At 31.4% G+C, this 14,701-nt stretch overlaps 1 protein-coding gene across 1 annotated transcript; it reads left to right on the forward strand.

Moving 5' to 3' along the window:
* Positions 1-1,058: 1,058 nt before the first annotated feature.
* Positions 1,059-14,459, forward strand: LOC149474840 (uncharacterized). Its single transcript, XM_089714079.1, has 2 exons — positions 1,059-1,224; positions 12,663-14,459. The coding sequence occupies exons 1-2, from the start codon at positions 1,177-1,179 to the stop codon at positions 13,119-13,121; spliced, it is 507 nt and encodes a 168-aa protein (XP_089570205.1). The 5' UTR covers positions 1,059-1,176; the 3' UTR covers positions 13,122-14,459.
* Positions 14,460-14,701: the final 242 nt, after the last annotated feature.

A 14,701-nucleotide genomic window follows, 5' to 3' on the forward strand; every position in this document is an offset into this window, starting at 1 on the left:
GTTAGCAATTCCTTGGTGCTAGAGATAATGGGCTAATAGTGAAACGTCTCTCAGACTCGGAATCATGAGCCGAGATTTTTATCTAAAGGGTCAGGGCTGCGCCTTGTACGTTATATATTGTACTTGTGATGATAAAAATATTTCAATGATGTAGGTAGTTACTGATGTCAGTTGTCACGCTATAAACATTAATGACACTTCATAAATAACTGCAATGATGACTTATTGAAAACAAACGCAAAGATCCTAAAATGTTTAAAGTATAAAGTAGTAAATACCTATGTAGAGCAGGCTCCAAGGAGATGTTCGTTTGCAAAAATAGCGGACCTAAATCTGACTTCTGATATATATTGTATAGATCCCAGATATCCTATAGACTGATGTTGCCAACCAGTTTTGTGGTCCCTCTCCCCGCACCCCGGTAATTAAATATGGCATACAAAGAAAATGGACTATTGTTAATTATTTAAAATAATAATTAAAAAAATATATTCATGAGTTTTCAATCTATAGTGGTTTAAAGTTAACACAAAAATGGAGCATTTTCGTAAATTTTCTAAAAAATCTTAGAGAAAGTGTAAGAAATGTTATAGTATACTATATATTCGTGATCTACTCAATAAGCTCTTTCATTTGATACCCCACACGGCACGTTTTGGAAATTTTTATTTTTTTCTTTGTATGCCATATTTAATTACCGCGGTGGGGAGAGGGGGACCACAAAACTGGTTGGCAACATCTGTCTATAGGATGTCTGGGATCTATACAATATATATCAGAAGTCAGATTTAGGTCCGCTATTTTTGTAAACGAACATCTCCTTGGAGCCTGCTCTAATGTGAGTTTTAGATATTTTTGATATACGTTAACGTCAACAACTTAAAAAGTTCGCAATCGTATGATGAAGTATCTACCAATAAAGTTTCGTATATTATTTCCTTCCTACGTCATGCTATTTAACTAATATAAATAGCAAGCAATGGGGTTATAGGCCACACATTTACCTCGTTTTCCCACGCGACGCATCCGCGCTAAAAGCTCCCTGCACCCTTGTGTGACATCGGCGATCGAGTCGAGTATTGCAGTTCGGCCGCCAGACGCGGGGGCGCGCACTCCCTCGCCGACCGCGACAGTGAACGCACGTTATTGTAAATTATTGTGACACGAATATTAGTGATGGTGCTCGCCGACTTTTTGACAGAGACCAGGCGGAAATGGCTGCAGGTGTGTAGCTTTTTTTTATTAAACTCCTATGGGTAGGTATCTTGTGTGATTCGTGTTGGATTAGTGGTGTCACGTTTTCAAATGGTATTTTGAAGTTTCAACCGGTTTGCTCTTTTAATATAAAGTATTTATTTTATTTTCAGTTAAGTACTTAATTAAAAAAAAATCTTCATAATATAAAATAATTTTTTTGACAACATTATTATCTTACAAGCTTTATTTAATATTATATTTATTTTAATTTAATACAAAATAAATGCATTGAAGTGACAATACTCATAGAAGTGTTTTCTAAATTTGTGTACATTATTTTAAATGAGTAAATTTTGTTTATACATAGATAAACTTTAGACTATTTGTAGCAATAAGGACATCTTATCTTAAACAAATACTCTTAATTGTGATTGCATATTATGCATTCTCTAAATGAAGGCTTTTCAAGATAATGGATATGTTTAACTTATAATTCACATTACTATAGTAAGTCTTTACCTTCACGTGTTTTGCTTTGTAAGAAATGTTTACAACCGAACAAAATCGTAAGAGCATTGGGTTTGCCCGGCTTGTTTTCTTTAGATTGTTTATACAACAAAAATTATGTTGGCCTTAACGTACTTGCGTACGTAAAATTTAGGTACATTTTAAAAATAGACACGTAAGTAATTATGAATGTTAAAATAGGAAAACATTTTTATTATATTTCTACTAGAATACCTAAAAGGCCTCTATCACTCACAAAAGATTTAAAGATTCAAAAATATAACGATTTCGTTAGCTAATTAGCTTTGATTCGAATTGTAATCGGCTATGTTTGAATCGAAAATGAATAAAATAAGATTTCAGAATTCGGCTCTTATATTTTGTACCAATCATGATTGTAGAGTCATGCTTTATTAGTTGAAAAATGGCGGCTTGTACTACCTACCATCATATTATTTGTACCACTTGGGATTCAATATCAAATAATGTAGCGTACAAACATTTAATTAATGATAAGCTTGTAGATTTGAGACGTAGTCAACAAATCAGTACATAGTTTCTTTTTTAATTTTTATATGAAATCTAATAATTTGAAACAGGCTTGTAAAATTTTTGAAGGGATTTGATTTATCATTATTCAGTTTTTATAAGAATTTTCCTGACCTACACACAATTTGCAGATAAATGCCTATAGTTTTGGTGAAAACTATAGTCACATGTTTCAAAATGCATCACCATATGAGAGCTTTTTTTCTATTTCATCTTTAATTTAATTTTCTCGTAGTCTCAAAAAAAATCTTAATTGTTTTTTACTAAGTAATAAATGTTTGCTTCTCGAGTAATTTGAGAAGATTTAAAGAATTTAAAATGCCTTTATGTACATTTTAGATATGAAAGTTTGAACATAGATTTGTCAAGATAGTGAAACAGACGGGTTTGTGATGAAGCCAATTCGTATAACGATTTATAACTTTTAAAACATTTTTTATATTTTTCTATACCTATTGTTTAAAATGATACAGATGAAATACATAAAGCTTTAAGCTTACTTTAAAACAAATCGAGCTTTAATCATCATGTTTAAGATTATAATTATGGAGTCAAAAGTTTATATAAATTAACATAATCTCATTTTATACGTAAAAGCTAAAAGTTTATGTTAATTAAGACTTAGAAAAATAAACCATAAATATATAACGTTATAAACATTTAGAAGCACAAGGTCACAGGTCACGTTTGGCTGTACCTGATTTCTCTCCGCTGTCAAATTAACCGTCCCATCGGACGAAGATCGAATAGTCCATGCGGAGAGCACTTGTGAGTCTACGTGCCTGTTGAAATTGGTCACAGATAATATAATATACTAGGATTGGTTGACAGTGCGTACCTGTGGTGCGTACCGGTCACGAGTATAAGCTTAAGCAGGCAATAAGTAAAAGATGTAGATAGTTTAGCAACACAACTTTCGATCTTCAAAAACGGCACTTTACCGCACCCACGATTAGAATATAAGATGGCATGATTCAATTGTCATATTGTGATCGAAAAAGAGACAACCAATTAAATTCTGGTAAATTAGCCACATTTCAAAGTGCCGCTCTCGGAGCGCTTTTATAGAACACAGGGATGAAATTTCGAATCTTATATTAGAGATTTAAATTTTAGTCACAAAATTAAAAGAATTAACCTCCATTTAACCTCATAAACTAATCGCTTATTTATTTATCTGTATGTTTACATTACATAATTGTGTGTGCAACTTATGAATATTTTACGAAAGAAAGTTATAAACGGACCCGTGAAAGTGGTTTGGTAAGCTCCGTGTCTCGTTTGTGAGATATTTGTTTGATTTGTCTCCATTTATCTGTAAAGTTTTGCGGTTTGCATATCGTGAAGGTGGGATCCAGTGGGATTAGAAAAGTTTCAAGGATATATAGAAAACGTCGATGTTTTTAATGAATAAATGAATATTAAACCGATTCATGACGAAGTCCTTAGGTTTCTATATTCATTACTGGCTATTCCAGTAAATAATAAATAATTTCAATATCTATATTAATTTATTGGTAATTTCTTACTCTATCAATCAATGATATTGAAGGCTTCAACATGGAAGCCATATTACTTTATATTAAACTTTTAATATCATCAAATTATTCGAAGAAGACGTATTCATCAATATTGAGATATTGGCGAAATTGGGAATGAAAATTTTTGCGAATATTTTATTTTCCCTCCTGTAATTTCATTGCCCTTGTAAAAAAATAATTTAATATTTTACTTACATCCATAAATTTGAAGTGGCTGCTTATAATTATTTCAAAATATAACTTTTATTAAAAAGCTTTATGTGTTTATTATTTTATTATTGTACCTTCCTACGCTAATTTTTCATGTCTGTCCATCTGTTTAGTAGCACACTGTGGTCGCACACATTAGGTAGTATATAGTAAAATGAATCACGGAATCGGTGTGATGGTATTCATTAGATATCACTGCTCATTGACGTCAGCAAAAATATATACAACACTCACCAAATGTTTAACAAGCGGAAATTTGCTATTTCCTATTTGACTTTTGATTTATCATACTAATCTTTCCTTTAATTTGTTACTATTGTAAGAAAAATTCGTCCCTGGCGCCTCACAAACAACAAGTGTTGATATTAAAGTTATAATAGTTATGGTATTGATAGATATACATATTATAATAATTATATAATTTGACACAAAAAAATGGGACCGAGCCCTCGAGTGTTTCTTTAACTAGTAATATTTTTTCAAGTTCCAAATGAAATTTGTATGTAATTTTAAAATAACATAATTTAAATATGCATGTTACACATAAAACTAATAAATTAAGAAAAATCCGGTGATGCTTAAACAATTGCATCACATCCACATAAAGGAAGCGAGCTCCATGGTTACCGGTACCCTCCTTGAATAATCTTTTCAATAGGGACAAAGAACGTTGCAGCAAGTTATCTGTTTAAATCACCTCTAATAAACTATTAAATAAAACATTTTTAAGACAAAAAAGTGTGCTTATTTAGCTTATTTGTTGATTAAATTTTTAAGCAATATCGAGCACCATAGGCCGTTATTTTATTCCGATACAAGCGGCGGCTAGTTTTATTACGTTGTCATCGATATCCAGATATTATCTGTTAAAACCGCATCTATTTCCATTTAATTGGATCAGCTAAATATACAGCGACCTGGTTTTCACAATTGTTTTAAAAACTGTTTTGGCTCGGCCCACTCCCGAGTCCCGACCACCATGGCTCACCTTGCACACGTTTGTGCTGATTTAATATTTATTATTCGACTGTATGGAACTGTGTTTAGATCAGTTTTATAATTAAAAGCTTCACAAAGTCCATTAAATGTTTATTATAGTATTTAACATTTTAATAGCCCTGGTATTCATTTGTTTATTCTATAAATATAGCTTAGATATAGATAAAATTTTACGTTCAAATCCAGACTATAATAATCTATGTCTGTGCGAAAGTTCATCCGAATGAGGCATTTTGCGAAAAGACTAGAGTAACAAACATCTAACCATCCGAAGTTTTGATATCAGACCTCGAATTCGTATAACCCTTTTTGTCGGTTAAAATCAAATACAATTTTCTCAGAACATTATGTGTATTTAATACATATTATAATTATATTATGTTTCGCCGCCACTATGACTAACTGAGAAGCGTAAATCACACTAGAATAGGCACAACACCGTTATCAATGACATTCTGTTTGTTTGATAAACGCAATTTACTAACGTTTAGCGAAATATTTGCATAGTAACATGTGTGTAATATAAATTTTGTAGTGACAGAATAATCTTTCTTTCTGCCTTTGATAAGGCAAGTCGCTTAGTGATGTTGAAATTCGGTTTGATATCATAAGTCTGTAGTAAACAATCCACGTGCTGAAATAGGTGTAAATATAAGTTAATGCGAATTATTATTTTTATACTTATAGAAAGAACTTTGTAAGCAAAATGTATGCAATTGGTACGTAACGCAGTAGTGGTAGAGTCAACGGTAGAGTTGTCAAACGGGAGAGTTAAAACCTCCTTGATATTTGCTTTTGGTATCCATATATCTTTATTCATATATGATTTGGCCACCATGAATACTTGAGTTTCTTTAATAGCGTTTTCGTCAAGTAGCAAAATGTATGAATTATTTCCCATAACAAATTTTAGTACGTTTTTACTTTTACATTTTTAAATGACAAATCACATTATGGATTCTGAATTTGGTCTGTCAGGCATTATTATATTAGATTATCTCATCGGGTTGTATTGTGATGGTAATTTGGCGGGAAGGAGACCAGATTCGTTCATATACAAAGCGGGGCCCGACAGGGGCACTGTGTAGGCTGAATAGATGGTTATATGATACTGACTGATGGCTATGTAACGTACAGGTACTTAGACACTGTATAGTAAAACTTTTTTCATAACAAAATTTTTATCCTCAATTTTATTCATTGAAGGTTTTGTACAGAATTGGATGAAGTTTGGTAGGTGTAGAAGTATTTTAAGCCTTAGATAAAGAAATATATCATGAAATAGTCGAAGGAAGAATTACCCAAGAGCTTCTAAATTAAAGTTTGCCAATACGCCCTCTTTATTTTGATTTTTATATTCAGCAATAACCATTAAAATATAACATATAGGTAAATGAAATAAGTTTAAATGTAGCAATAAATTGGTTTAAGATATAATGAATGCCATTTGAACTTTGACTTTGTACGGAATAACGAGACTAAGGTCAAGGGTTACAGAATAAAAATTTTTCACATAAAATACGAATTGACGGCTTCGTAAGGGTTTCTATACATGAGCTAGCGGTGACGCGCTACTAAATTCTGTATCGACTTTAGCCTAATTCAAAATTTATAGGGCAGAATGTAGGTATGTTTAGGAGTGGAATAAATTATATCTTTGATAAGATAAAATTACATTTTTGTAGTGATATCTTTAATCTAGGACAAAATAATCCTTTTATATTTAAATGTCTGAACTCTAGGCATACAATAAAATACCATAATCATTTCAGTGAATTTACATCAAATGTTTAGTTTGTTACATTTTGGCGGGAAAATCGATCGCGAATCCGAACGAACTCGAGATGGCAATATAAAAGCGAATAACTGTATTATCAAATTAACCGATTCATAAAAAAGAAATCAATTGGCAAAATCATAATATTATGTACCATCGCATAAAAATCAAGTACTTATCCCTTTAATATTTTCAAATTTTTTTTCAAAGGTATGTAATAAGTCTGAAATAGAATTAAATAAGTCTGGAACTAGGTATTTCGTAAGTTGTTCTTGTTACCAAATAACTATTCAATCGTAAATATATCAACGCGCCTAAGGTAACCTAAAAATACAATTCATTGTAATAAATACAAAAAATATTAACTGTTCTCATTCACTGCTGAATAAATTCTTTAAATAAAGACATACAAATCATCCAATTGTTACGATTTTATTTTTATAGCCTTTTTATTTCCTGGAATACACTTCGAGGACGACGGCATTCATCTTTTCATTTAATTTCGTCTGTCATATCAATCGTAATCTAATTTGTACTGTACCTACTGTAGAGAATCGTCGAGAAATATATTTAGGGATTTTACTTATTATTGCGTATTCTTCGTCTTATATAATAATTATTCTGTCGCAATGGATTTCGACGATTGAAAAGTTCGAAGGATGAAAACGACAAACGAGATTGCGAGAATGTTTAATTTACTTATTAAATAATCTGTTATAATTGCCTCTCGCCCTGTTTCTTTAACTATTTTCAACATTTTATTCAAATACATTTGTTTGTTATGTAGATGAACAACTAAATGTGTAAACTATCCAATAATCAAACTATACACTCAACGTCCTATTCAGAAAAGAAAACCGTTTATGCAAGAGTAATTTCGCATTTTAATAATATCGTTCTCTTACGCCTTATGATGAAAGACATGTGGGGCAGTTAAATTCAACTTCTGTTTTACATCGATCCTACTTCTTTGAGACAATTTCTTTGTTCTACACTAGAGATTTAAACTCGCTTCTAACATATCTATTCCTCCTAAGGCCTTGGATAGAAACTAAAGTTCTCAATTGAATTTAATACAATAATAGTTGTGTAAAGGTATTTGAACTCTTTGACTAGTGGTCAGTTAGTCCATAAATTATATAATGGCTGACCTCAAGAGTCGGGTCGGCTTCGATTGCATAGTGACCGACTTAGAACTAGGTGCGAAGCGGTTAATATGTAGTATAATCACCTTAAACATTTTTCCATTTAAAGTTTACAAAATAACTCAAAATTAAGTTGTCATAATACCAACAAAATAGGTCTACATTATTGCATATAGAAGTATGTCAATAGATCATTTTTTTTGTTTTTTAACTGTCACTATTTACTTTAGGAAAATAATTCCAATTACGCCCAAATTATGACCATTTATAGCGAACAAAACCGCAGGCGCACGCTAGTTCTACAACAAAAACATTACAATCTTTAATCTTTGATCAGCGACGCGTTGTAATTGATGTATTTGTTTATGTTCACGACAATTATTGTCTTAGAGCGTATACGCACTATGCGGGTAGCCGCATTGCGGGTAGCCGTCCGGCTGACCGCAAGCACAATTATGTACGTAATATTCATTTCTATGCGCACTGTGCGGTCTGCGGTAGCCGCATCGCAGTGCGCATAGAAATGAATATTACGTACATAATTGTGCTTGCGGTCAGCCGGACGGCTACCCGCAATGCGGCTACCCGCATAGTGCGTATACGCTCTTATAATTAGCTTTGTGCGATCATAATATTGTCAGAACATAATTTTAATGACGTCGTAGCCATGAAGATCTGTTATGATGTGTACTTAATATAAGACCTACTAGTATATTTTTTAGACCTTGGCCGTTTTGTCCCCTTAATAATATAATAGAGTTTATAGTGAAGATGTTTGTTGCTCTTACAATAATATTAGTGAAATTACAATAATATTACCAGATATAGAGCGAACAAATTTGTTTGAAGCTCTACGTTATACAGATAGATTGATAAAAATGTAGGATTTAAAAACTTACATAAATGAATTAAGTAATTTTTTGTTCGATATTGAATCGCAAAAAAGAAGATGTGAAGAGCGGGTCCTTAAATATAATTTTGGCAGTTCAGAGAATCGTTTAGATATGCGATACATTACACTTTTTGACTAAAACAGAAAATATTACATTAAAGTATGTACTATATAGATTTTGTTACATGTTTTTATAACAGAAGCTTTTGACATGCAAGCTTCTCGCTAGCTGCAAGGGTCATCTTCAACGCTATAACCTCGTGTCAATTACTTCATTAATTAATTGCGAACAATACATTATTAATTTAATGTTTTACAGCTGGCGATAAAATCGATTGTAAATCAGAGGAAATGGAATCGGGTTGTGCATTCAACCGCAGTTCAATTATCTCTGCTAGTGTCACATTCAAACGTTTGTTCATTGAAGTAAACTCGATTTAACGGCTTTTGACAATAAACCACATCATGTTTAGATGGGAATTATTTTTTTTTTCTAAAAAAATTATAATCAACTCAACCCTTTACGTGCTGATTAAAAAAAGAAACCTGAGTCTGACCTGGCTCTCTATTTTTTTAATATAATAAGTCATTAAATAATCCAGTTATTTGTCAGATTGATCTACATCGAACCTATTGAAAAATATAATTAATATTATAACGTTCACTTTGAAAGTAATTTAGTTTCTTTAGAGTTTAGACATTATAATTTGATCCAAAAGCAAATTATTTTGCATATTGCAATCTAATCAGTTTTCCTACGTGTTAAAAAGCAGTTTTAAAATATAACAATGAAATTAAAATTCATTAGAATGTTATGTTAATCAATAATAACATATTGGGAAAGTCCAACACATAAATAACAAATTTTATACGTAAGATGGCGATCTGCATATCATTTTGACATGTTTCCTCGTAAATTCCTACTTTATGGTCTGATCATGGCGCGCTACAAAAAATAACGGTAAATATCTACGTCACAACTACGTCACTAGTGTATCTCTTAAAGACGTAAAATATTCGCGAATTATGTTACATAATTATAATGACATTTGAAATATGATTGTAATATATTGCAAAAAAGCTATACAACAACACTTGTTTTATAACGCATTCATTTTGTTTTTGTTGTTCATGGTATCAATTTTCATCTGGTTACGACAAAACTTTGACGTCACACTGTGTTAACTTCTCTTAGATTTACAGAAACTTGCGGAACAAAGTTATCTATATGGAATAATCATTTAAACTAAGGCTTGCTTGCTAGGTATATATATAAAAATAGTTTGGAAAATCCAAAAGTGCACGCCTCATAATTTTTTTTTAATAATTATTTATTAATTATTATTTTTGTTTATTTAATAACAATTAAACCACATCGAATCAGACCCTGAAAAATGAAAGGGTTCTATTCCTGAGCATACTCAAGCGTAAGAGAAAAAAAAAGACTCGATTAGTAAAGTATTTCGGTCGCTATCGTGTTAACAAGAAAATCCTCCGCACATACAGACACACGGACGTCCAAGACAGAACTTTTTTAAACTGTTTTTTAACTAGTTTAAATAACAAAAATGACATCAAAAATATCATGAATGTTAAAAATAGTGTTTTTTCTTAATATGTGTGTGTATGTATTATCTTACAAGTGCAATGTATGATACATAAAGACATTTTAAGTTTGAAAAATCAGATGTTTTGCGCGAAGTGACAGTAGTACCCACCTCAACGCTTCGCTTATGAGGCGTGCAATATAATAAAAAAAGACGGGTTGCACTCCGGGAGTGCCGGCAGAAGTGAAAACTTGATTATTAACGTTGAGCATGTTTGATATTTTGGAATGGTATCCGTCTTACGCTTTTTCGATCAGGTCACGTGTCCTGACGCGAGTTTAAGATTTTATACCCATTACAGAAAAAGTGCTCAACGCCGCTAAAGAAGTTTTCACTTCAATAATTTAAACCTATTTTTATGATATGAAGGAAAAAGTAACAAAGCTGTGATCAATTAAAACACTAATTACAATGTTAACTATCTTATGCAGGATTAATATTAAAAAGATCAAGATTTCTGTTTTTAAAAAATTGTAATTACTTTCTACTAACTCGAAAGTAGAATCTATCCATCACAACCAGGGAACCTTATTAGGTCGAATGCTAACTAGGCATTTACGTCTTAAAGTGCCTCTGTGATTATATAATCTCGTTTCCTTTGCAGTACAGTAATAATAATCATTATTCATTATCAGTCTATTTATATCCTTATTTGGTAAGATCTACATTTAACTGATTCAATTTGTTTGATTACGTTCAGTTTACATAAACTAGTAATATTTGAAGAAAATATTGTAAAGTTGTTTTTTTTATTCGATTTCTTTGTTGTTTATAAAATTACTTTTCATGGCAGGCTAACAGTTTATTTTATTGTGTGCAAATCCGTGGTCGTCCGACATATTCCATCGATAATGCCCCTCCCTTGAAGGGGTTTTTCATTGAATAAGTGACCTGGGCCTTGTCTCGAAGGTCTTCTATCTCTATGCTAAAATTCTACTAATAAAATTAATCTAACTGAACTTGTTCTATTCCTTTTCCATTAATAATTTTAAACGAAATAGATAGAGCGACACAGATATTAAATAATAATGGTTTATTTTCCGCGGATAAAAAGAAAAATCGTTAGGCGGGATTCAAACTCGTATCTCTGTGTTTACTAATATTAGGTCACACATTTAGGTCAGTCTCTTGGACTTCAGAGGGATTTAATGTTAGCTTACAGACACACATTATGTCATTATTACAAGCGAATGATATATCGTCCGGATGAGTTTTATCAACACTCGATTATATACTATATTGTGTTTACTATGTATCGAATTACATATCATTTTACATAATATGCGCAGTAGGTACTAACTGCGTGAAGGTTATAAATTTCAAATAATATTTTTATAACGCTTATGAGTGATATTCATTTATCATAATTTTGCGCTGCAATTGTCCTTGACATTACTGTTTTGCTAGCGGTTGGTTTCAATACAATTTTGTCAATAATAATACGTAATTAAGCGTGTATAATATTTACTCAAATAATTTTATTCTAACAATATTTTTTTAATTTTGGAATAAGCATTTTTTATCTGTAAATCATTGTTTTTGCTTGTTCCTGTAACGACATCTATCGTAACAAACTAAAAAAAAACTATACTTTTTTTTTTCAATCAGATTAATTTCCTTGTTTTGATAAGGGTTTTTATTTTAAAGTCCACTGTATTTTAAAGCTTAAAATCGTAAAAACTCTAGTATCTAAATAAACAGTAAGTACTAGAAACAATTAATTCAATCACTCCAGATAGCCTCAATAACTGTTTACAAACTTATTGCTTCTCTATTCTATACGGTATTTTAATCACTCTTATCAATATTTATTAGCTTTGATATTTGAGAATGATTTTATATTTATAGAAATCTCTTAATTAATTTATATTACGAGTTATTTAAATGCTATTTTAACACATAAACAAAATTTTTCTCAACTTTTAAGTATTTTATTAAAATGGTGTTATTACGAATTAGTTCTTATCACTAGTAAGTTATTTCTCAAAATGTCGCTCATGATTTTAACGTTTTATTAATAAATATAATGAACAAATATAATTGCGGTTACATGAATATTATATATTTTGCATTGTTTCAAGTCATGCATATTAATAATGTAGATATTTAAGTCCCTTGCGAATTGTTAACGTGTACTTTTACACGCGAGCTTTTACGCTATCTGCGTTACTTTGATTCACAATTCTTCTATGAAGGTTTTAATTAAATTTTATTAAAGTATATTTTCCTTTGTTCCAGGCCTTCAAGCTTTTCAAAAGCAAGAACAAGAAGGCGCGTAACCGCGTGTCCCCCGACTCGACCGCTTCGCAATCTTGCAACGGCACCGTGGACGGGCGCACCGACATCGACGTGAACTTCTGCTACCGCACCTCCCTCCCCCCCGCCTCCCTCGCCGCCGACGACAACCGCTCCTTCTACAGCGGCTACAACAGCTACAGCAGCCACCAGGAGAGCCTCCGCAGCTACGGCAGGTCCGTCTCCACGCATTCCGACTCCGCGTACGACTCGATACAAAACAGCCCCGTCCAAACCAGGCCGGTAATGTACACCACACCCACCTATCTGAACGTCAACGATTCGGAGGACAGCTCCAGCATACACACGGAGTACACGCTGCTAGATTATGACCTAGATAGCGAGGACGAGAGTACGCAAAACATGATCAACGAAAGCATCGAACTAGTTACCACCTTATGAATCTCTTAAGAGGAATACCAGTTAGAATTACCTATACCCTATTGATAATGCGTTCAAAATAATCACGTATCGCCGAGGACGAGGTTATTTCCCAATTAAGTGTACCCGATGATATCCTCACTGGAATTCAGTTACATGACTCCCGGCATTGTTTATGCTAATTAATAAATTGTTACAGGAAATATTCTTATTGTTAGCTAATTTAATGTTGCGGTTTTGAATGGAATGTGAGAGATCACGTTCCCGTTAGTGTATCTGTGTTTAAGTGGGTTTAGCAAGGCATTAATGTAATAAACAATATGTTTTAATTCTAAACATATAATTTAATTATATTTAATAAACAAAAGACATAACCGCGTCTATTTCAAAAGGAGAAGACCGTGGGTCTTCATTGATTTATTTATTGGGTCTTCATTAATTATTTAAAGGTGGCTTTTTTATGGAAATGAGAACTCATATTATATTTTACATACGAGTACAAAAGGCATGAATACATTTCACTAATTTTATACAACATCGACAAAAATTTTACCCCAAAATTATAGACGATGCCAATAATATGGAAAAATATTTGTAACCGAGTCAAATTTAATCCGGAGTAAAATTATCAATTTATTTGATTCAATGATCATTCACGAATGAGGAAGAAATACGGAATAATAAATAAATGATCACAGCGGAAACTTGATAACAAAGTTATTTAATATTGATAACATTGTAAATATATGATATAAGCTATAATGTTTATTAAAACACATTAAATTTTATGTTATAATCAAATGTATGACATCACAAGAAATACATCAATATTTTTATGTCCAAAGGTACTTTGAATTAATAAATGATAAAAGTAATAAAAACTACAATAACTCAAATAATAACCAACATAATAAATCGATATTATATTACAATAATTTATATAATATATTACATTATCTGTGGGCGTTAGATTCCTGTAAATTACAAAATGGACGCTAGGTTAGGTACTAATAGTGAATACCAATTTGTGAAATTATATTACCATAAATATTCGTGAACGAATTCTTGTTCTAATTATAGATCAGACATTTTGATTGATAATTATTAGAAAATAATGAATAAAATTTATCATAGGTAACTTATTGTAGTTTGTTATTTATGAGGAACGTGTATAATTTTTGTATATGTATTGAAAATAAACTGGAATAAAACAAAATATTTTATATGTACCAAAGTTATTGTGATACTATTTCTAAATTATAAGGAATATCATCACAATGAATGTACTATATGTGCAATGATCTCAAATTTAGATTTAAGTTACTTTTAATTCATTGTAAATAAACATATTTATATGGATTCTGTCTTTTTTCTTACCCTGCTTCATTAGAATAATTAAAAAATAATACGCAGTATTCGATTACGTTTGTGGAAAACTGTTAGTCCCATTGTTCGTAAAAATAATTGGTATTTTAATATTTCAAAAGATTGCCTTCCCTACGCAATTTCCTCATTTTCCTTCACGACAACAGAGAGGAAAATCATCGATATTTTATAATGATGTGTTGCTATCATAATTGGCTCGAGGCAGTATAAAATGA

This window comes from Colias philodice, unplaced genomic scaffold (genome assembly GCF_061535455.1).
Source record: "Colias philodice isolate Cphi_HAF_F1 unplaced genomic scaffold, ilColPhil1 Martin Lab GWU primary ptg000018l_1:1-1108441, whole genome shotgun sequence".
Classification (NCBI taxonomy): Eukaryota; Metazoa; Arthropoda; class Insecta; order Lepidoptera; family Pieridae; genus Colias; species Colias philodice.

Bases quoted from the DNA above. Each gene is read 5' to 3' on its own strand.
- LOC149474840 (XM_089714079.1), top strand. From the start codon at position 1,177: ATGGTGCTCGCCGACTTTTTGACAGAGACCAGGCGGAAATGGCTGCAG. The intron at 1,225-12,662 runs GTGTGTAGCTTT...CCTTTGTTCCAG, and splicing joins CCAGGCGGAAATGGCTGCAG to GCCTTCAAGCTTTTCAAAAG.